Source organism: Stegostoma tigrinum, chromosome 9, assembly GCF_030684315.1.
Source record: "Stegostoma tigrinum isolate sSteTig4 chromosome 9, sSteTig4.hap1, whole genome shotgun sequence".
In the NCBI taxonomy this organism is placed as follows: Eukaryota; Metazoa; Chordata; class Chondrichthyes; order Orectolobiformes; family Stegostomatidae; genus Stegostoma; species Stegostoma tigrinum.
In genome coordinates this window covers 78,197,713-78,221,774 of record NC_081362.1, presented here as the reverse complement: position 1 = coordinate 78,221,774, position 24,062 = coordinate 78,197,713, and the positions used below count along the sequence as shown (strand labels likewise).

The 24,062-nt window shown below is 41.7% G+C and overlaps 1 protein-coding gene across 1 annotated transcript in view; it reads left to right on the top strand.

The window, feature by feature from the left end:
* Nucleotides 1-24,062, top strand: part of ryr2a (ryanodine receptor 2a (cardiac)) — a 684,685-nt gene that overhangs the window by 476,381 nt on the left and 184,242 nt on the right. The window contains exons 50-54 of the mRNA XM_048535805.2: nt 3,568-3,708; nt 11,420-11,583; nt 17,832-17,910; nt 19,732-19,821; nt 22,184-22,321. Of these exons, the coding sequence (XP_048391762.2) occupies nt 3,568-3,708; nt 11,420-11,583; nt 17,832-17,910; nt 19,732-19,821; nt 22,184-22,321 (612 nt within the window). The remainder of the gene's footprint in view (nt 1-3,567; nt 3,709-11,419; nt 11,584-17,831; nt 17,911-19,731; nt 19,822-22,183; nt 22,322-24,062) is intronic.

Below are 24,062 nucleotides of genomic sequence, written 5' to 3'. Positions count from 1 at the left end.
CTTCAATTGAATAAAGGATCGCAATAATTGCAGGAACTGTACTTTTCCATTTATGTCAAGGAGCTGAATATCTTCAATGCACATCTTTAATGCAACACCATGCATGTCTCAAAATATGTCCACTGACTGAAGCTATAACACAGGTTTACATGACTTCTTGTATGACAGACACTTGAAGCAACTTTCATTAGACAAGGCTGAGCATCCCACAATCAGTTCTTAGCCATGAATTCTCACCACATCCATTTGTGAATGCTCTTGGGCAATAAAACAGCCAACAGGAGGAGGAGACTCCATAAATATCACGGTCTTAATGATGGGTGAGCTTAGGACATCAGTTCAAAATATTTACATTTATCTTCAGCCACAAGTCGTGTTCTTTTCCTGAGGTCCCTGGCATTACTGATATGAGTCTTCAAGCAATTTGATTCACTATCCTTGATATCAAGAAATGACTGAAGGCACTGGATACTGCCAAGACAATACACCCAAACAACATTAAGAGAGACTGAAGACTAATGGTCAAAACTACCTGTGCCCCTAGACAAGCTGCTGTAGTACAACACTGGTATCTACCTGACAATGTGCAATGCTGCCCAGTATGCCCTGTCCACAAAAATCAGTTCAAATCTAGCCTGGTCACTTAGCATCCATCTGTCTACACTTGATCAAAGACAAAGTGATATAAGGGACCATCAGCATTACTATCAACCAGCACTTAAAAAGGAATACCCTGCTGCCTGACACTGCTCGGGCCATGTGACTCCTGATTTCATTGGCCCAAACATGGACAAAAGAGCTGAACTGCAGTAGTGAGATGAGAATGACTGCCCGTGACAATGAAGTAGCACGCAATAACATCTCTGAACAGGTTGAGTAGAAAATATCGATACCTTTCATGTGCTCTGGCTCCTCTTACTTGCTCTAACTAAATAGGAATCAATAGATTTTCGGGTAAAACTCGCGCATGTTGGAATTATACCTTGCACAAAGGAAGTTGATTGTGGTTGTTGGAGGAAAATCGTATCAACTCAGGGACATCTCTGCACGAGTTCCTCATGGTAATGTTTCATATCCAACCAATCTTCAGCTGCTTCATCAATGATTTTCCTTCCACCATAAGGTCAGAAGTGAGGATAATTGTTAGTGTTTGCACAATGTCCAGTACTGTTCATGACTTCTCAGATACTGAAGCAGTCAATGCCGAGATGCAGCTAGACCTGGACAACATCCAGCATGTGCTGATCAGTAGCAAGCAACATTCATGACAGGCAATTATCTTCTCTAACAAGAGAGAACCTAACCTTCAGCCCCTTATGTTTATTGACATTACCAATGCTGGATAACCCTCTCTTAACATCCTGGGATTTAACATTGCTCATAAGCTGAACTCGACTGGCCTACAAGAGCAGGTCAAAGGCTAGGAATTCTGTGGTAACTCACCTCCTACCTCCTCAGTGCCTTGCCACAATTTAAGAATGTGATGGAACACTCTCCAATTTTCGGATTGTTGCAGTGCCACCAACACTCAGGATGCCTTGACTCCATCCATGTCAATGCAACCCACTTAACTTGCATCCCATCCACCACCTTGAACATTCACTCCCTTCACCGCTGATGCACATTGGTACAATCTGCAAGATGCACTGCAGTAACTCACCAAAGTTTGTGCTATAGTATCTCCCAAATCCATGACCTCTACTAGCCAGAAATGCAAAAGCAACACCACCCGAAGTTACCCCTCCATTTTGTAAAACATTCTGTCTCAGAGCTGTTTTGCTTTGTCCTGTGGTATGTTTTGAGGAGACAGACTTATGTTCTTGTTACTTGTAGCATATGACTTTAAAGCGTGAAGGTCTTGTACTCCAACTTACCTGCTAGAAGCATGCTGCTATGTTACAATCTAAAAGGTTAATGTTAGTTTTATATTTTTAAAAGACCATAAATATTTCCCAGGTTTGGTAACATTTCTATTGTGTTAATTTATTCTTTAATATATTTTGTTTACAAAAACTGATACTTGAGAAATATGTATATGTGTTGCTTAATCTAAAATGCCAAAATCGAGGAACAATAAGGAACCTAGATAATTAGCGTTTGGAGTACATTTGGTTGAAAATTTAATCTTCATTAATGATGGTGAAAAGGTTAAGATATAATTTCCTTCATGACTCAGCAGTGTGATGAGAATGACTGCCTGTGACAATGAGGTAGCATGTAATAACATGCAATAACAAAAGGTGATACAATGTATGGATGTTTTAATGTGTTGCATCAGATATACAGGTGCTGAGCTGAGCCCAAGTGTCTTGTCAAAGGTAAGAGATATAGTCTGAGTCTCTCTTTGTACTGTTCAATGATACAGCACAGAAAGAGGCTGTTTGGCCCACCATGTCTATGCTGTTTGAAATACCTGTTCATTGGTCCCATTTTCTAGATCTTGACCCACAAATCTACATGTCTTGAGAATTCACCTGATTCCTATTTGGAAGTTATTATTAAACCTATTTCTATCACATTTTTAAGTGAATGCTTCCAATTACAACAGCTGGCTGTGTAAAAATTTTCTTCTGACTTCGCCTCTGTTTCTTTTGCTACTGTTGCCTAGCATCCAATGGTGTGTTCAGGGTGGATGCTGTGGATAAATCACCACAAGTCCCCTTTAATTTGGCTACTCATTAAGAAATCTCTTAGACAATCAAATACTGAAACAATGATTTAAACTTTATTGCATGTGGAAACCGAAATTAGACCCCCCAAATAAGCAAGCTAAGCTTCACAATCCAACTTCGCTATTTCCTGATTAATGGTAGAATTTAGCTATGATTCTGGCTCTGGAAGTGTCCAGGGTTCAATTCTTGTGCAGAGTTGTTCTTTGAAGTTCTGCTGAGACAGAATTCTAAAGTTGCTTTCTTAGACAATGTTCTGCCTTTCAAGTTTGTAATGTGATATTATTGATGATTCTTTAGATATTTTCATCCCCAACATTGATTATACTTCTGAAGACCTCAAGTCTGTCGCCCACCTTCTTATCAGAAATAGCTCCCCTGTTCCTTGTTACATTCAGGGTAAGCTGTCTGTATGAAACAGCCTGTCTTGCAATTAACCCCTTTACTTCAGAGCATTCCTTCTGCAGGAGGTCTTAACTGAGCATTTGTCATGAGGCAGTGGTTTACCAAGTAGTGTTATTTCCTGTCTCCCTGGAAACAGCTTATTTATGTTGCTTTTACTCCTTCTTCCCAGGGATGGTTAATTAGCACGTTGCTTTCATTTCCTTTATACTGTTTTCTCCTTGTCCCTTGCATCTCAGGAAACAGTTTACTCCAGAAAGAGTTAATGCTGATGCTTTCTGTGTAACAGTTTATCTTTGTTGATTCTTTCAATCCATGAAGTGATTAAAGTTCTGAAATTCCTGGTGATTGTCGGAAGACGTTGAAAGCAGCTTCTCTGTGCACCTTCTCAAGAATGGTACACATTGTCTACTGAGGGAGAAATCAAATATGAGCAATGCAATTTCTTGAAAAGTAATTTTTATTCAGTAACAGACTTGTCATTCTTCTCTTCCAGTTATTGACCAATCACTACGAAAGGTGTTGGAAGTATTACTGTCTTCCTGGAGGTTGGGGTAGCTTTGGAGCAACTTCAGAAGAGGAACTTCATCTCTCCAGAAAGTTGTTCTGGGGGATTTTTGATGCCTTGTCCCAGAAGGTACCTTTTATTTCAGTTTTGTCATCTACCATACCAGCAATGTTTTTCTTTAATTCTTTGTTAAAGTCTGCCTGGTCTTACAATTCCGAAAACAATTTTAATGTCCCTCTTACTCAATAATGAAAATAAATTATATACCTGGTAGAATTTCCTGCAGTCTCTTTTGGCAAGTTTGTGAGTGGATAGAGTATTTAATTGGGCACAATGGTGGCAGATCTGAATGCTTGCAACCTATGTTCTAGGCTGGTGGGATCACAGTCACCTCCAATGCTCTTCTGCTAATTCAAGTCTTTAAGTGAGCAATTCATAAGCATATAGGGGCTGATTCTGTTGTTTCTGGAAAAAGCCATTGTAACCCACCTCTCAGCATATGACATGCACAACAGGTAAAACTGTGTCGAGTTTGCCAGTTTGTCAGCTTGCGTCAGTTGGTGGTGGGGCCTTCCTCATTCAAAGGCACACTGTGCCTGAATGGAACTCAACATCAGGATGTGGAGGGCAAATCACTCAGAGTCACATCCTTTCCCTTATTGCGAAACTAATGTCACTGGAAATTGGGATTAACTCTCCGTTGATTAAAGACATGCCTAGCACAAAGGAAAGTGGTTATAATTGTCAGAGGTCAATCATCTCAGCTCCAGGACCAACCATTTTTCAGCTACGTTACCAATGACCTTCCTTCTATCATTAGATCTGAAGTATGGGTGTTCACTGATGACTGTGCAATGTTTAGCACTATTTGTAACTGCTCAGATACTGAAACAGTCTATTTCTAAATGCAGAAAGAACTGGCCAATATTCAGTCTTGTTTTTGTTATGACCAGGAATAGCAAGCCAAACCAAAAAAGCCTTTCTATCACAGAATTTAACAATTTATAATTAATACTGTAACTTTAGCAGGATAAAGCTAAGTGACAAAGCCATCTAATTAGTATCTATGATTCAAGCCCAAGCTTCATTGAACATGACCCCATTCTCACATAGACAGATGGACAGACAGAGACACAGTTAGGGGATAAATTGAAAGAAAATAAAAGAATTGTAATTTGTCAGGGCACTTAAATAGTTTCAAATGAAGAGTGCCAAGTCTTCATGCAGTTGAGATTGTAGACTTGTTTGCTGATTCAGTGTGTTTGATTGCAGACATTTCATCATCTGTTTCATCACCCTGCTAAGTAACATCGTCAGTGTGCCTCCGGTGAAGCATTAATGTTCTGTCCTGTTTGTTATTTATATGCCTCGGCTTGCTGGGATGGTTGGCTTCACGTCTGGTTCTGTTTTTCAGTGGTTTGTATTTCGGGTCAAGTTCAATGTGTTTGTTATTGGAGTTCTGGAATTCCAGGAATTAGAACATAGAACATAGAACATAGAACATTACAGCACAGTACAGGCCGTTTGACCCTCGATGTTGTGCCGACCTGTCATTCCGATCTCAAACCCATCTAACCTACACTATTCCAGGTACATCCATATGCCTATCCAATGACGACTTAAATGTACCTAAAGTTGACGAATCTACCACCGTTGCAGGCAAAGCGTTCCATTCCCTTACTACTTTCTGAGTAAAGAAACTACCTCTGACATCTGTCCTATATCTTTCACCCCTCAATCTAAAGCTATGCCCCCTCGTGCTCGCCGTCACCATCCTAGGAAAAAGGCTGTCCCTATCCACCCTATCTAACCCTCTGATTATTTTATATGTTTCAATTAAGTCACCTGTCAACCTTCTTCTCTCTAACGAAAACAGCCTCAAGTCCATCAGCCTTTCCTTGTAAGACCTTCCCTCCATACCAGGCAACATCCTAGTAAATCACCTCTGCACCCTTTCCAAAGCTTCCACATTCTTCTTGTAATGCGGTGACCAGAACTGTACGCAGTGCTCCAAGTGCGGCCGCACCAGAGTTTTGTACAGCTTCACCATAACCTCTTGGTTCCAGAACTCGATCCCTCTATTAATAAAGGCTAAAACACTGTATGCCTTCTTAACAGCCCTGTCAACCTGGGTGGCAACTTTCAAGGATCTGTGTACATGGACACCAAGATCTCTCTGCTCATCTACACTACTAAGAATCTTACCATTAGTCCAGTACTTTGCCTTCCGGTTACTCCTACCAAAGTGCATCACCTCACACTTGTCTGCATTGAACTCCATTTGCCACCTCTCAGCCCAGCTCTGCAGTTTATCTATGTCTCTCTGCAACCTACAGCATCCTTCGTCACTATCCACAACTCCACCGACCTTTATGTCGTCTGCAAATTTACTAACCCATTCTTCTACGCCCTCATCCAGGTCATTTATAAAAATGACAAACAGCAGTGGACCCAACATCGACCCTTGCGGTACATCACTAGTAACTGGTCTCCAGGATGAATATTTCCCATCAACTACCACCCTCTGTCTTCTTTCAGCAAGCCAATTTCCGATCCAAACTGCTATATCTCCCTCAATTCCATTCCTCCGCATTTTGTACAATAGCCTACTGTGGGGAACCTTATCGAACACCTTGCTGAAATCCATAAACACCACATCAACCGGTTTACTCTCATCTGCCTGTTTGGTCACTTTCTCAAAGAACTCAATAAGGTTTGTGAGGCACGACCTTACCTTCACAAAACCGTGCTGACTATCCCTAATCAATTTATTCTTTTCAAGATGATTATAAATCCTATCCCTTATAACCTTTCCCAACACTTTACCAACAACTGAGGTAAGGCTCACTGGTCTCTAATTACCAGGGTTGTCTCTACTCCCCTTCTTGAACAGGGGAACCACATTTGCTATCCTCCAGTCGTCTGGCACTATTCCTGTAGATAATGACGAGTTAAAGATCAATGCCAAAGGCTCGGCAATCTCCTCCCTGGCTTCCCAGAGGATACTAGGATAAATCCCATCCGGCTCAGGGGACTTGTCTATCTTCACCCTCTGTAGGATTTCTAATACCTCTTCCTTGTGAACCTCAATCCCACCTAGTCTAGTAGCCTGTATCTCAGTATTCTCCTCGACCACATTGCCGTTTTCTAGAGTGAATACTGTTGAAAAATATTCATTTAGTGCTTCGCCTATCTCATCTGACTCCACACACAACTTGCCACTACTATCCTTGATTGGCCCTAATCTTACTTTCGTCATTCTTTTCTTCCTTAAATACCTATAGAAAGCCTTAGGGTTTACCCTGATCCTATCCGCCAACAACTTCTCATGTCTCCTCCTGGCTCTTCTGAGTTCTCTCTTTAGGTCTTTCCTGGCTACCTCGTAGCCCTCAAGTGCCCTAACTGAGCCTTCACATCTCATCCTAACATAAGCCTCCTTCTTCCTCTTGACCAGAGATTCCACCTCCTTCGTAAACCACAGCTCTCAAGCTCTACAGCTTGCTCCCTGCCTGACAGGTACATACTAATCTAGAACACACAGGAGCTTTTCCTTGAATAAGCTCCACATTTCTAATGTGCCCATCCCCTGCAGTTTCCTTCCCCATCCTATGCTCCCGAATTCCCCAGCATGTCTCTGTTTGGCTTTTGCTATTGTAGATGTCTTGTCCCAGTTGAATTTGTATCCATCTTTGTCCTTGTATATTGAGACCAGTGAGAATTGTTCATGTTTTTTGGTGGCTAGTTGGTGTTTGTGTATCCTTATTATCAGTTTTCTTCTAGTTTGGCCTGTGTAATGCTTCTCACAGTCCTTGCATGGTATTTTGTATGTGACGTTAGTTTTACTAGTTGTGGGTATGGGATCCTTTACATTCATCAATAGCTCTCAAAGGGTAGTTGTTGGTTTGTCGGATACCCTGAAACCTAGGGGCCTGAGTAGATTAGATTAGATTAGATTAGATTCCCTACAGTGTGGAAACAGGCCCTTTGGCCCAACAAGTCCACACCGTCCCTTGAAGCATTCCACCCAGACCCATCCCCCAATAACCCACACGCCCCTGAACACATGGGCAATTTAGCATGGCCAGTCCACCTAGCCTGCACATCTTTGGACTGTGGGAGGAAACCAGAGCACCCGGAGGAAACCCACACAGACACAGGGAGAATGTGCAAACTCCACACAGACAGTTACCCGAGGCTGGAATCGAACCTGGGTCCCTGGTGCTGTGAGGCTGCAGTACTAACCACTGACCCACCGTGCCGCCCTAAACTAGTCTTGTGGTTTTCTCCGATATGTCTCTGATGTTCGGTAGGGTGACTAATGTGCCTGGCTGTGTCACGTCTTGTTGTGGTCTGTCGTGGATGTAATAACGGATTGTGTTTTCTGGATATCCATTCCTTTTAAAAACTCTGTATAAGTGCTCCTGTTCAGCTTGGCGCAATTTTGGGTTGCTGCAGTGTGTTATGGCTCATTTTAATAATGTCCTGATGCAGCTCTGTTTATGGGTGTTGGGATGGTTGCCGGTGTAAGGAAGTATCTGGTCTGTATGTGTGGCCTGGAGTTCCCTGTTGTTCTTATGTTCTGTTTATATTTAGGAAGGGTAGTCAGTTATTGTTCTCTTCTTCTTTGATGAATTTTATTCTGGTGAAGATGTTGTTTATGTGTCAGTGGGTTTCTTCCAGTTGTGTGCAATGGACTCATGGAGAAAATACAGCAGACCATCCAACAAATGATAGTCCCAACATGGGCAGAAAAGGTAAGTGGAACACATTCAACACAGAAGACAAGAAAGCCTTGGAAAGACTCAAGAAAGTCAGATACATTGTAATTTTACCGGCAGATGAAAGACACACGAAACTCTTCCTTAACAGACCCCAATTCATTGAGAAAGTTATCGCACTACTAGCAGATGCTGGCACCTCCCAACCGATGCCAGAGGGATCTAACACACTCTGCCTCTATGGACCCCTAAGATACACAAGCCAGGAGTCCCCCTCAGACCCATTGTCTCACTACCAGGCACACCAACAAATAAACTAGCCAAAGAACTACAATGAAAACTTGAATACTCAGTTGGCAACACTACCCACTCCATCCAATCCTCCCACAAATCCCTCAAAATTATCAAGGACGTTTTGGTTGGCACGGACAAGTTTGGGCCTATGGACTTGTTTCTGTGGTTTATGACTCTGTGACTCTATGATACCACAATAGAAGAGAGCGAGATAATGATATCCTTCAACATAACAGAACTATTTACATCCATAAACATCGACTTAGCCAAACAGGCAATTGCCACACTGCTAGGTGAATCAGGAAGGAACACACCTCATGACACTAACAGCAACAAGGAGAGCAACTTGAAACTGCTGGATCCATGCCTCACAACCCAAATCACCTTTGACAACTGTATATTCGAACAAATGAACGACATACCCTTGGGATCCCAATATCAGGACTGATTGCAGAAGCGGTAATGCAAAGGTTTGAATGGACAGCACTCTCTGCATTAGAACCCAAACTCTGGGTCCAGTATGTGGATGACACCTTTGTGATTATCAAACACACAAGACTGGAAGAAACCTAACCTGGAATTGCGTAAAGCAGAACAGGAACACTTCTATGGAGTTTTCGAAAGGAATGGATACCCAAAATGGATGACGCTTCCTCCACGACAAACCACAACAAGAAACCACAATATGGCCAGATAACTAGTCACCTTACTGAACATCAGAGACATATCAAAGATGACCACAGGACTACTCACACCCCTAGGTATCAGACTAGTCCACAAACCAACAATTACCCTGCGACCGCTACTGACGAATGTAAAGGATCCCATACCACAACCAATTAAACTGATGTAATGTACAAAATACCATGCAAGGACAGTGAGAAACATTACATAGGCCAAACTGGAAGGAAACTGACAATAAGGATGCACAAATACCAACTAGCCACCGAGAGACATGACCAATTCTCACTGGTCTCAATATACACAGACAGAGGTGGACACGAATTTGACTGGTACAACACATCCAGAATGGCAGAAGCCAAACAGAGACATGCTGGGGAATTCCTGGAAGCCTAGAATTCCAGCCAGAACTCCATCAACAAACACATTGAACTTGACCCGAAATACAAATCACTGAAAAACAGGACCAGAAGAGATGCCAACCATTTCAGCAAACAGAGGCACAGAAATAACAAGCAGCACAGGACACCAGTGCTTCACTGGAGGCACACTGACACTGTTACCTAGCAGGGTGACGAAACATCTGCAATCAAACACACCAGCTTGGCAAGCAAGTCAGTAACCTGTTCCACAACCCTAGTCACAAATTTTATCCAAAATCTTCATGCAATCCTTGGATAATGAGTTGTTCTCAAGGATGTAGTTGTATATCCAATTTTGAAGTCACTGGTGAATGTGAACAATTTCAGTAGACTCACAGAATTGTTTACCTATTTCTTACAGACTGGGATTCTTTTCTCAGAACATTCAATAGTTCTTTAACTGGATAGAATAATAGAGAGAATTAAAAAAAAATGTGGCCAGCCCCAAAGTTTCCGAAGTCACTCCACACCTGCCAGAACCAGTCAAAAGTGTTTTTATTTCTTTTATCCGCTTTATAATCTGTGGTTATCTGATTAGCATTGGTCCTCTCTTGATTGACCAACTCAATAATTAGCCAGCTCCCAGCCATGGGCATTGCAACATATGGTGGTGAATTATCCACAATGCTCCTCAGATTAGCAATTAAATTGCATTATCTTACAGGCCAGCAACCAAACGTCTGCATTTGCTCTCTCCTCTTTTCAAATATGCAGCTCTTTAAAGTTCACCAAACCCTAAATTGAGCTCACAGTTTCACCATAAAAAAGAGAAAAATAACAGAAAAACAGTGAGGGTCTCATCATTTTTAAAAGTGGCAATATTGCTAATGCCGCATAAATGCCAATCAATGAATATCTCAAAAAAGAGAGAATCTTACGATTCTCCCTTGTCATTCAATGATGTTACTATATTGAATCCCTACTACCAGCATCATGGGGTTACCATTGACTAGAAACTGAACTGTACTAACAGTAGAGATGAGGGGTGAGGAATCCTGCAGTGACTAACTCACCTCCTGACTCCCTAGAGCCTGTCCATGATCTATAAGGCACAAGTCAGGAGCCTGATTGAATACTTTCCACTTTAATAGATGAGCACAGCTTTCAAAAACTTGAAGCTTAACACCATCAAGGACAAAACAACCTGATTGATTGGCACCACATTTGAAAGTATTCTGTGTTTCCACCCCTGAGCACAACATCAGCCATGTGTACTATCTACAAGATGCACTGCAGAAATTCACCAAAAGTTTTTAGACCACACCTTCCAAACCCATGACCACTTACATCTAGGAAGACAAGGAGAGCAGATCCAATAAGAACACCACATGTACAAATTCCCCTCCAAGCCACTCAACCGTCCTGACTTGGAAATATCACCATTCTTTTAGTGTGAATGGCTCAAAATCCTGGAAATCCCTCTGTAATGATATGGTGGATCTATGAATACTGAATTGACTGCAGCAGTTTATGATGATAGCTCAACATCAGCTTCTCAATGGCACCTAGAGATAGATAATAAATCCTGGCTTAGTCAGTTATGCCAAACAGGAATGAAAAAAAAACACATTTAGAATAAACTTGCATGTTGTGTGCATTTAGAGATTTATATTTTTGAGCTTCGTCAGAAATAGAATCAGAGCAAATGGAGGGAAATACCGAGAAAGTTGTATTTTTAGACACTGATCTAATGATTGTTTCTGACTTCTCCCTGTTTCTCTGCAGAAATATGAACCAGAGTTATTTAAGTTAGCTTTGCCCTGTTTGAGCGCTGTTGCAGGGGCCCTGCCTCCAGATTACATGGAATCCAACTATGTGGCAATGATGGAGAAACAATCGTCAGTGGATACTGAAGGAAATTTCAACCCGCAACCTGTAGATACCTTAAGGTTTGATTGGGAAGCTTTTGAACACTTCTGTTAACTGAAATGTAAGATCACAGGACATAGGAACAAAAGTAGGCCATTCACCCCCATCAAGTCTGCTCTGCCATTCAATTAGATCATGATTGCTCTGATTATCTTAAACTCCATGTTCCCGTCTTTTCCCTATAAGCCTTGATTGCATTATTGATTTAAAAATGTGCCTATCTCAGTCTTGAATATACTTGCTGATCCAACCTCGATTTCCCTCTGCAGTAAAGAATTCTACGTATTCACAACCCTCTGAGAGAAGAATTTCTTCTGTGTCTTAGAATGTGTGACCTTTTATTCTGAGATTAAACCCTCTGGTCCTAAATTCTTCCACAAGGCTAAAGAACCTTTCTGCATATACCCTGTCAAGTCACTGAAGAATTCTATTTATTTTGAAAAGGTCATCTCTCATTCTTCTATATTCCATAAAGTACAGGCCTGATCTACTCAACCTCTCCTCATAAGACAGTCCCTTCATATCTGGTTTTAGCCTAGTGAACCTTCCAATTCATTATGTCCTATTCAGGAACTACCAATATCTGTGCAAAGACATGCTGTTAAATTCTTGCTGAAAGCTAATAGCTGCAATTTTCTATAAAGGGAGGAAAGACAAATATAACCCTTGGTTCCCTTGTGTAAACATACAACCACAAATTAAAAAAGGAGGTTGAGAGAAGACTGGGAATCATACACAAGTCAGCCTGATGTTGGTAGTGGGGAAAATGCTGGAGTCCATTTTAAAAGATTTAATAGCAGAACACTTGAGAACAGCGACAGGATTAGACAGAGTCAGCATGGATCTATGAAAGGGAAATCATGCTTGATGAATCTATTGGAACTTTTCAAGGTTGTAACTTGTGGAGTTGATAAGGGAGAATATGTGGATATGGTTTACTTGGACTCTCAGAACCCTGAAGAAGGGTCAGTGGACCTGAAATGTTAATTCTGATTTCTCTCCAAAGGTGCTGCTAGACCTGCTGAGTTTTTCCAGCAATTTCTGTTTTTGCTTCTCATTTCCAGCATCTGCGGTTCTTTCAGTTGAAAGTAAGCATGCCACAGAAAGTGGTTGAGGCCAAAACATTGAATGCTTCCAAGAAGGCGATAGATATAATTATTAGGGGTAAAGGGATCAAAGGGGGTATTGGGTGAAAGCAGGAACAGGGTAATGGGTAGGATAATTAGCTGTGATCATATTGAATGGCAGAGCAAGCTTGAAAGGCCAAATGGCCAACTTCTGTTCTCATTACCCATATTTCTATGAAAGCATGCATTAGGTGTGATAGTAGACTACTCAGCCTTTGAGCTGCTCTACCATTCAATGTCATCATGGCTGATCTGATTTTTCCACATTCTCACCCACCCATACCATCCTCCCCCCCCCCCGCCCCGTCCCCACCCACCTTGCTTATCAAGAGCCAAATGTCTTAAAAATATTCAGGAACTCTACTTCCGCTGCCTTTTGAAGAAGAGTTCCAAAGACTTTGAACCATCTCTGAGAAAAAAAAGTATTCTTATCTCTGTCTTAAATGTGTGACCCGAGTTTGAAAGTGTGACCCTGAGTTCTAGATTTTCTGACAAGAGGAAACATCCTTTCCATGATGAATACACTGCGAGAGTTGAATGTTCTAATCATATCATCTCTTACTCTTCAAACCTCTAGTGGTTAAAGGCCTACTCCGTACAACCTTTTCCCTTAAGGCAGTCCACCCTTTCCAGGTATTCACCCAGCAAACCTTTTCCAAAATGCTTCCAATACATTTACATCTCACCATAAACAAGGTGACCGGTTCTGTACACAGTGTTCCAGGTATGGTGTTACCAATGCCCTGTATAGACCATTATAAAGCATATGACAAGAAATTGATCATTAAGCCTATCAAACCTACCATTTAATGAGATCACAATTTGATAATCTTCAAATTCACTTTCCTGATTTTTCCCCAAAGCCCTTGAATCCTTTACTGGTTAATAATCCTCTGCCTCTCTCTTGAATATGCTTAATGACCCAGCCTCTACAGCCCTCTTTGGTAAAAATTTCCACAGATTCAGAGCCTTCAGGAGAAGAAAATTCCCCTTGTACCTGTCTTAACCCCTGCCTTGGATCACAGCCTGTATTTGAGTGGTTCTTTTCAGATTTGCAAAAAATGTAACTAAGAGAAGGATCGCCCAACAGCAATTTGCTTAAATATGAATGTTTATTAAGTAGTAATGAATAATTACAGTGGTAATTATAAATGAGTAGTAAACGGAAGAGAAAAGGGAAAACAAAACAACTTTCGCACCCTTCTAGAAAAAAAGCAACAGGTCTCACGCCTTCCTGTCCACGATTGGTGGCTGCTCTGGAGGCTTAAGTTAATTCCTGGCACCATGCATAATTCTGAGCCAGGGCGAAGACTTGGAACGGAACTCTCTCTCTTTTGCAGTGAACAGCCAGCACTGTAAACAGCAAAACAACAGATAAAACTGCTGGCTTGTACGCAAAAAATAATTTGCAAGTGCTGTCTTCTGCCCTTAAAGGAATGTTCACGGCAGTCATCCAAGATCACGCAGCTTGTCAAGCATCATCCTAAACTTGCCCAGCCTGTTTTCCCATCCTGTGGAGAGGAGGCGATAGCCTAGTGGCACTATCACTGGATTTTAATCCAGAGACCCAGATAATGTCTGGGGACCTGGGTTCGAATCGTGGATTGTGAAATTTGAATTCAATAAAATATCTGGAATTAAGAGTCTAATGATAGCCGTGACTGTTGCTGATTGTTAGAAAAACCCATCTGGTTCACTGATGTCCTTTAGGGAAGGAAACTGCCATCCTTACCTTGCCTGGCCTACATGTGACTCCAGACTCCAGTGGTTGACTCTGAACTGCCCTCTGGGCAATTAAGGATGGGCAATAAATGCTGCTCTAGCCAGGGATGCCCTCATCCTGTGAAGAAATAAATAAAAAAATTTCCATGCAGCTGTTGAACATCATCATTACCTTTTAGTCCTTTGGCCCACCCTATACAACCCGTTATTCTGAGATTACGTCCTCTTGTCCTCACTGTCCCAAAGGGAGAAACAATCTGCCCTCATGTACCCTGGTAAATCCCCAAAACAATCTTAAATGCTTCAATAAGGCCACCTCTTATTCTTCTAAACCCCAATGAGTACATCCCAACCTGGACATACAACCTCACCCCATAAGAAAATCCCTTCATACCTGGCATCAACCTTGTGAACCTTCTCTTGACTGACTGTAATGCCAGTAAAATTTTCCACATATAAGGAGACCAAAACTGATCTCAGAATTCCAGGTATGGTCCAATCAGTGCCTTGTACAGTTTTAGCAAAACCTCTGAACTTTTATGCTCCATTCTGTTCAAAATAAAGGCCAATATTCCATTTTCCTTCCCAATCTTCTGCTGAATTTATATGCCAACTTCTTGTGATATATGCATGAGGACTCCCAAATCCCTCTGTACTGCAACTTTCTGCCATCTTTCTCCATTTAAATAACATTCAGCTTCTCTATTCTTCCTGCCAACGTGCATAACCTTACATTTCCCCACATTATATTCCATCTGTTAAGTTTTTACCAATTTACTTCATCTATTTATATTTGTCTGAAAAATCTTTGTGTCATCTTCACTGCTTGCCTTCCCTCCTATTTTTATGTAAAATGCAATTTCTGAAGAAGGGCCTAGGCCTGAAACGTTGGTCTTCCTGCTCCTCTGATGCTGCTTGGCCTGTTGTGTTCATCCAGCTCTGCGCCTTGTTATCTCAGATTCTGCAGCATCTGCAGTTCCTACTGTCTCTGTAGAATATTCACATTCTTCAACCAAGGGTAGTGAAGAAGGTGTTTGGTATGCTTGCCTTCATTGGCCAGTGCATTGAGTATATGAGTTGGGAGATCATGTTGTAGTTGTACAGAGCATTGGTTGGGCCACTTGGAGTACTGTATGCAATTCTGATTTCCCTACTACAGAAAAGATATTGTGTAACTTGAAAGGATTCAGAAAAGCTTTACAAGTATGTTGTCAGGGTTGTAGGGCTCGAGCAATAGGGAGAAGTTGAATAGGGTGGGGCTATTTTCCGTGGAGCATTGGAGGCTGAGGGGTGGTGTTATAGATGTTTAAAAAATCATGAGGGGCAGAGTTACGGTGAATAGCCAAGGTCTTTTCCCTGGGATGAGGGAGTCCAAAACCAGAGGGCACAGGTTTAAGGTGAGATTAGATGGGATCTCCAGTTAGTTGCGACTAATTGAAATACAACTAACTGGCTTATTCTTCAGGAAAAATGGATATGAATAGGTTAATTACTGGTGTGGCTTCTCAGTTTCATATCATGAAAAATACTGGCAATGCAACTATAGCTTTCCCAGACTAATCCTGTACTGTCCTTATACAACAACAAAGTGAATTTATTGAACAGTTCTCAAGCCATGGTGTATCTTTGTTGTGGCTATCTTGTACTTTTCTGTCCAAGTTTAAAAAAAATAAAAAATAGCAATGAGCTTCAGAGATAGTAGGAACTGCAGATGCTGGAGAATCTGAGATAATGTGGTGTAAAGCTGAATGAACACAGCAGGCCAAACAGCCTCAGAGGAGCAGGAAAGCTGACCAAGGGTCTAGGCCTGAAACGTCAGCCTTCCTGCTCCTCTAATGCTGCTTGGTCTGCTGTGTTCATCCAGCTCAACACCGTGTTACCTCAAAAGCAATAAGTAGCCCTTGACCCATCTCTCAAATAGTTTGAGCCTTGGCCCACTAAATTTGCCATTTAAGTTACCAGTTGAATGAAAAGCCATTACCTGATGTGGCAGCTTGTGGAATTGGAGTGCATGAGAAGCTATGTCAAGCACAAAGGTTAAGAAAAAGGCTTTACTATAATCACCTTAATGGTCTCAGAGTTAAAAGAAAATGGAAAAGCAAACAACTGATTTCTGCAACAAAACAGAAGTTGCTAGAAAACCTTCATAGGTCTGTTCTGAGGAAGGGTCACTGGACTGAAAATGTTAACTTTGCTTTCTCTCCACAGATGCTGCCAGACTGGCTGAATTTTCCAGCAATTTCTGTTTTTTTTCTCTGATTGCTGGCATCCGCAGTTCTTTGGTTGTTTTGTTTAGCTGATATCTGTGCTGGCGCGCCTGTCATCTGCATCACATCTAACCACCATTCTAAATAGATAAACCCTTTATGTGCTCAAATCTTTCAGGGCATTACCAAGATAGTATTACTGATTCATGCACTGGGATCCTCTTCACCTCAGTCCTCTGCACTCTTTCATTTAGACAGTATGCTGCTTTTTCTTCTTTCCTCCCAAAGTCACCAATTTGCCTTTTGCTGCATTTTCTTCCACCTGATGTATCTTTGCCCATTCAATTAATCTACCTGACTCCCTTTTTATCTTCGTAATTTCCCCTTCAAACGTATTTTCTCTGCTCTCTGTGTCATCGGCAAAACTCCCAAGATATAAGGAAGCATTACCTGAAATGTTACAGATATGATTGCAAAAGACTGGGGATGCATTGGTGGAGTAAGTGAAACCTGTTTTATCAATCAGCTTGGTTTTGTCTTGGTGCAGACCTTGGCTGCTTACTTGAAAAGCAGAGACAAAAAGGAAACAAAACAGCAGAAACAAGTTCTGTGGCTGAGTAATGTTAAAATGTAGTAAGAGGATCAACAGATTGCAAACCAGGGAGGCTTGCCCAACCATATAAGCCAGTGTAGATCATACTATTTCCAGTGGAGGAAAAACACAGCAGAACAGTTATGACTTGGGACTGTTGCCCCATAAGACTGACACAACTTTTGTGGAGTTGATGTATTCTTTATTGAACAGAAAGGAAAAGAAGATCTTCTCCTAATGGAGTCCCAGAATTTTACGGCACGTAGCTACTCTCGAGTTACTCATTTCGTTCCATTGCCCTGCCCCTAACCTGTACTTTTTAAAATCTTTTCTTGTTTCCTGTCTTGAAAATTAAAATTAATAACATTTAAAATCACATTTGCAATCAATTGATAGTTGAAAAAATGATTTAGCACTCCGAACACCATTCTCTAAGGAATGAGGAATAGGTCTAAAACATATTAAGCCCGTAGTAAAAGAAAGCATGGGGTTGGGAGGGGGGGTGGTGCAAAATAACATAATCTTTGTCTGTGACTGACCAATGTTGCCACATATGTTCTATTTATATGAAAATGTAGTTCAGGAAGTAACTTCTGTTGTTTGTTCACTTCCATTGTTAGTACAACCCTACCGGAAAAGTTGGATTATTTTGTTAACAAATATGCAGAGCACAGTCATGACAAGTGGGCGATGGACAAGGTAGGTCTGTTAATCTTGTTTTTATTCTTCCTTGAGCTTCCTTAAGATACACGGTGTAAGCAACAGAGGGAGCACCCTCCTCTTGAGCTTTCTTTGATGCTGCTATGGATTGGCCATTGAATAACAGACAAACATGGCCTTTCATGGTGTCACTGCTCATCTTCTTCTGATAGATGCATGACGAACCTAGAAACTCAATGGGACTGAATCTAAAACCTGATTTTATTATATACTAACAGGCCGCATTACTCTATCTTTTATAGACAGCGTAAGGGATCTGTAAGAGCATTTGTCACTTGTTCTTTGCAGTGGTATTTAGTTTTGTTTTGCTTCAATTGAACTGCATACTAATCAGAGTGTATGACCCATGAACAGTACTTGTCTGAGGGGAAAATAGAATGCTTTGACATTTCATTTCTCTCCCCACTTCCTGTGCAGTGCTCAGATAACTTTTCTCCCAATTTAGATCTAGTTTGATTGCTACAGGATCATGAACTATTTCTTGCTGAACGTGTGATGATGTGGTTTTCTCCTATGGCATTTCCAGCGTTGAGTGTGTAAATACTGTGCCTGTGATTGTTCCTGTTTTGTACTTTGGGGGAAAGGATCTGCACTACATGTGCCATTTCTCCTTAGCACTGCACACAATACCAGGAACTTGCCATATTGAAATGTGAGGCTGGATGAACACAGCAGGCCAAGCAGCATCTCAGGAGCACAAAAGCTGATGTTTCGGGCCTAGACCCTTCATCAGAGAGGGGGATGGGGTGAGGGTTCTGGAATAAATAGGGAGAGAGGGGAAGGCGGACCGAAGATAGAGAGAAAAGAAGATAGGTGGAGAGAGTATAGGTGGGGAGGTAGGGAGGGGATAGGTCAGTCCAGGGAAGATGGACAGGTCAAGGAGGTGGGATGAGGTTAGTAGGTAGATGGGGGTGCGGCTTGGGGTGGGAGGAAGGGATGGGTGAGAGGAAGAACCGGTTAGGGAGGCAGAGACAGGTTGGACTGGTTTTGGGATGCAGTGGGTGGGGGGGAAGAGCTGGGCTGGTTGTGTGGTGCAGTGGGGGGAGGGGACGAACTAGGCTGGTTTAGGGATGCAGTAGGGGAAGGGGAGATTTTGAAACTGGTGAAGTAGTTTCAAAACCTCCCCTTCCCCAACTGCATCCCTAAACCAGCCCAGTTCGTCCCCTCCCCCCACTGCACCACACAACCAGCCCAGCCCTTCCCCCCCACCCACTGCATCCCAAAACCAGTCCAACCTGTCTCTGCCTCCCTAACCTGTTCTTCCTCTCACCCATCCCTTCCTCCCACCCCAAGCCGCACCCCCATCTATCTACTAACCTCATCCCACCTCCTTGACCTGCCCATCTTCCCTGGACTGACCTATCCCCTCCCTACCTCCCCACCTATACTCTCTCCACCTATCTTCTTTACTCTCCATCTTCGGTCCGCCCCCCCGCCTCTCTCCCTATTTATTCCAGTTCCCTCTCCCCATCCCCCTCTCTGATGAAGGGTCTAGGCCCGAAACGTCAGCTTTTGTGCTCCTGAGACGCTGCTTGGCCTGCTGTGTTCATCCAGCCTCACATTTTATTATCTTGGAATTCTCCAGCATCTGCAGTTCCCATTATCTCTGATACTTGCCATATTGACTTGTGCTCATTGAATCTGCACTCTACTGCTTCATGAGATATTTGAGTACAAGCACACTGCACCAATAACTGTTGGTCCAGTTGAGTTTACAACAGTGATTGAAAATTGTCAATGATTTGTTGAATGAAACCCAAACGACAATAAAAATCGAATAATCTGGTCGTTTTCTTCCAGTTTGCGAATGGATGGGTGTATGGTGAAACATGCAATGAAGCTGCCAAGGTTCATCCTTTGCTAAAACCATTCAAACTTCTATCTGAAAAGGTGAGTATGAGCGATGTACTTACCTCATGCAATAGACATGATTGTGTTGACCATAATGAATACGTGAGAATGATTAAATCGTAATAATACAAAAGGGATAATGCTGTAAACTTGCAGAGTGAAGCCTGAACAGTTTATCATTGTTAAGGCAAAATTTTGTTGATGCTGGAAATCTGAAACTTATGCAATGAACACCGGAGAAACTCAACATGTCAGTATGACTGTTCAGAACTGAGATGTGTTGGACAACATTTTTATACTTTTGACAGAGGCAGACTCCCATGCCAAAGACAAAGGGGTTGTTCATGGTAGGGAAAGATAAAAATAAGATTTAAAATTTGTGTAAACTAGGAAAAGGAGGCAATGAGCCTTCTCTACTAAGTGACTTTGGACATCATTTTATCCATCAATAAGAGGAGTCTGTGGCATTGTGCGTAACATCGCTACTTCTTCACCAGACACTGTAGGTTCAAGTCCCACCTCAGTACTTGATGACCATGGAAGGTGTGCCGTAATTAAATCAAACAGGTTGATTATCAATCTGTAAATCCTTCATATACACCTTTGACAGCAGAAAGAGCGGGAGAATGTTCTCATCAGCCAGCATCATGTGGTAGTTGCAATACAACAGTCTCCCTATGTTAAGAGCCTATTTAGATCCACTTGCTATGAGCAAGTGTCATCCCCATTCTGAGGGACTAAAATGCAAACAATCAATAACCAGGAAGTCATAAAAGTAGAACATACCTTCAAAGTACCAGAATTTACCAGTAAAATTGCCATTGATGAGCTATTCTCCAGACAGATTTGGCTTTCCAAGACTGCTGCAATCTGAATTTGTCTAAAATGAAGGAACACACCGATCTTTCCCACAATTGTATCTGATGCTTTATAAATAAAAGTAAATTCAAAATCACCCATTCCAATTATAAAATCTGTTGATGGCCAGTTCTTCAGATAAATCTCTTAACTGTGCTAACCAAAGGGAACAGGTGGAGTCTTCGAACTTCAAGAGTTGGAATCTGGCATGTATTATACCAGGATCCTTCTGGATAGTTTGTCATCTAAACTTCTGTATTTGGCCAGATCAGGTCTTGTTTCTGTTGATATTAATGTCAAACATTTGTCACAAATTCATAAAGCACTCAAGAATGCCATTCAACCCTTTGTGCATACTCCAGCTCTTTGAAAGGGTTATTTGATCACTTCCATTCCCCTGTTCTTTCTCTGTAGTCCTGCAATTTTTTTTCCTTCTTTGAATATATATTCAATTCCCTTTATAAAGATATCAATAAATTTCCTTAATCGCTCACAAATTCATTAGAAACGATTGTCAAGAATTTACTGAGTAAGTGAGACCCCGGTGTAAGAAATGTATCACAACCAAGTGATTCTTGGTGTTGTCTGTTTCTAGATCACAGATTTGAGAGATGAGAAGAGCAACTTCGAGGATGTTTTTGGATGTGTAGTTTGTTGTGTTAAGGATTCATCAATACAATTACTTTAATAAGCTAGTTCAACCCACTCTTATTTGAATTCTAGTCTCGCCCTCCCTGTCAGACGAGGAGCATAATGTAGCCAACTGGAAGTTGCATTGACTTATGTTTCCATTTGTAATAAGTGCGTCACTCTCAAACTAACTCATTGGATATGAGAATAATGTAGTAGTTGTGATGATCTGTAGAGATTGTAAAACACATCAAATTTCAATGCTGTTGCTTTAATATTCTGATATAGATTTTTGTCACCCCATGAAATAAATGACATGAGCTAACAATTAGTTCAACACCTTCAGATTGTGAACCCACTCCCATTCCTTCCCTTTCTTTTAGCTTTACTTGTTTTATTCTCTTTCATCACGTCCTCTGTATCCTCCCCCTACTCCAGTGGGACTATCTGTTCTTTCCATTTTGGCAGTCAGACGCACCGTTGTTCTGCCATTCTCACATTCCGACCTCTTAACCTGCACTATCAGCACCCTTTCTCCTCCAACACTGCACCACCCTCTCCCCAACTATTGCATAAATGTTGCCCCGTCTACACTTCACATCAGCTTTGATGAAGAGTCATCTTGACTTGACATGTTAGCTCACTGTTTCTCCACGAATACTGCCTGACCCACTTTGATTTCCAGCATTTTTTGTTTGCAACCCAGATTCCAGCATCTGCAATAACTTGCTCTGACATAAAAATCTCTGTAACTTTGACTTGTACTTACTATTGCACAGTTAGGATTTTAAAACATACAATAACTTCCTTTGGACAATGGAAAGCAAACCAAGAGGATATGTTTGATTTCCTTTGAAATTTTCTTTTTTAAAAAATTGTAATTCTAAATGAGAATGTTCCAATAAAATTTCAGGACAAAGAAGTGTATCGTTGGCCAATAAAGGAGTCTCTAAAAACAATGGTTGCCTGGAGTTGGACAATTGCGCGAACGAGAGAAGGTGAATCCATGGTCCTATATAACAGAACACGCCGAATATCTCAGTCAAGTCAGGTAAGCCGAACAGATAAAAATACTACCACCTGAATTCTTCATTGACCAGTGTTGATCCTGTATTGTTTTGAATAGATTTAGCTGTTTTCATCAATGTAAAACCAATTGGGACTTGATACGCTGTCTGGAGGATGGGAGGAAATAGTGGCTGTAAGAGCTGTTCCTTTTGTCAGGCTTTTTTCAGTGTTGGAGCCGACTTCCTCGAATTCTTCAAACAGTAATTGCTGTTTTATAAACCGTTGCATTGTTTTGGAACTTTTTGGAAAGAAAGAGATCAAAACAGTGGCACTGTAACAAGGGAGGAAGAGAGAGAGAGAGAGAGAGAGAGCAGGCACCATGTGGAAGGTGAAATAAAGGAGCAGTGAACCTGCACAGCTGTCTGATCAGGCACTGAACTTTCACGGTCGACTGCCTGTGCTGTTCAGCTTCAAGTACCTCTGGACATGGAAGTTCGTTCTTCTCAGGGTAGGGGAGTCCAAAAACTAGAAGGCTTAGGTTTAAGGTGAGAGGGGAAAGATTTAAAAGGGACCTAAGAGGCAACTTTTTCTTGGAAAAGGTGGTGCTTTTATAGAATGAGCTCCCAGAGAAAGTGGTGGAGGCTAGTACAGTTACAACATTTAAAAGGCATCTGGATGGATATATGAATAGGAAGGGTTCAGAGGGATGTGGGCCAAATACTGGCAGATGGGAGTAAGTTAATTTAGGATGTCTGGTTGGCAAGGACGAGTTGGACCAAAGGCTCTGTTGCCATGCAGTAGAACTGTATGACTGAATGATCATCGCTCGCAGTGGGAAAATTACTTTACTTGCAGCCCCCAGTGTTTGGCCAAGTTTTTAAAAACATCTGAATAAAAGCTAAAATGAATTCTATTTCTCATCCTGTCCCTCACCAGGTTGGCCTGTTCCTTCTCTCAATTATCGTTTCAGTATCAGCACCTCCTATCAAATACCAGCTTAATGGTCACCTACAAACTCAGCAAATCTTTTGTAATCGATCAGTTCCACTAATGCAGTCTACATACTAAATATTACCCTTAACCCAATGTGTTCTGCACACCTTTTCTGCATTTTCTGGTTCTCCCAAGTAAGGCATGGGTGAAATAGACTCCTAAACAGCGAAATAATATGACAAAAATAAAATATATTTGAAATGAAAACTGGAGTCTGGAATGCTGTGTTTGAATGGTGCTGGATAAAACATACAGGGCTGAATTCTGTCAAAAATTCAAAAGTTCCACTGTAGGAAGCTGATCCTGTGCCGATGAGCGGAGTGGACCCCATGGCAGTGTTTTCTCAGTAGCTGCCAGTTAGGAGAGCACTGCTACATTGAGGATGGCAGCCGCATATCAATACTGCCAGTTCATTCAGGAAGCTGGCAGAAATGGTGACCATTTCTGATGCAGCAGAATGCAGAGGGCATCTGCAGTTCAAGCAATTGGAGACTTTTTTTATCCTGCATGGACCAGGAAGGGAGACCATAGAGATCAAAGGATATACATTGTATTAATGGTGCCTTGTATGGGCTCTGTCATTGTCACTGGTGACCTCTTCAGGGCACAGAGCAGCATAAAGTGTGAACCTTTGGAAGCTCACAGAGGCTACCAGGGTTCTCCTTGTTTGTCCATATCGTTGTGAGCCATCCTGAAGAGATTTCCTAAAGGGCCCCTTCTTGATTTTCAGGGTTACTTTTTCATGCTTACCAGCTCATTTATTACCTGATGCAGCAGGTAATAAAAATACT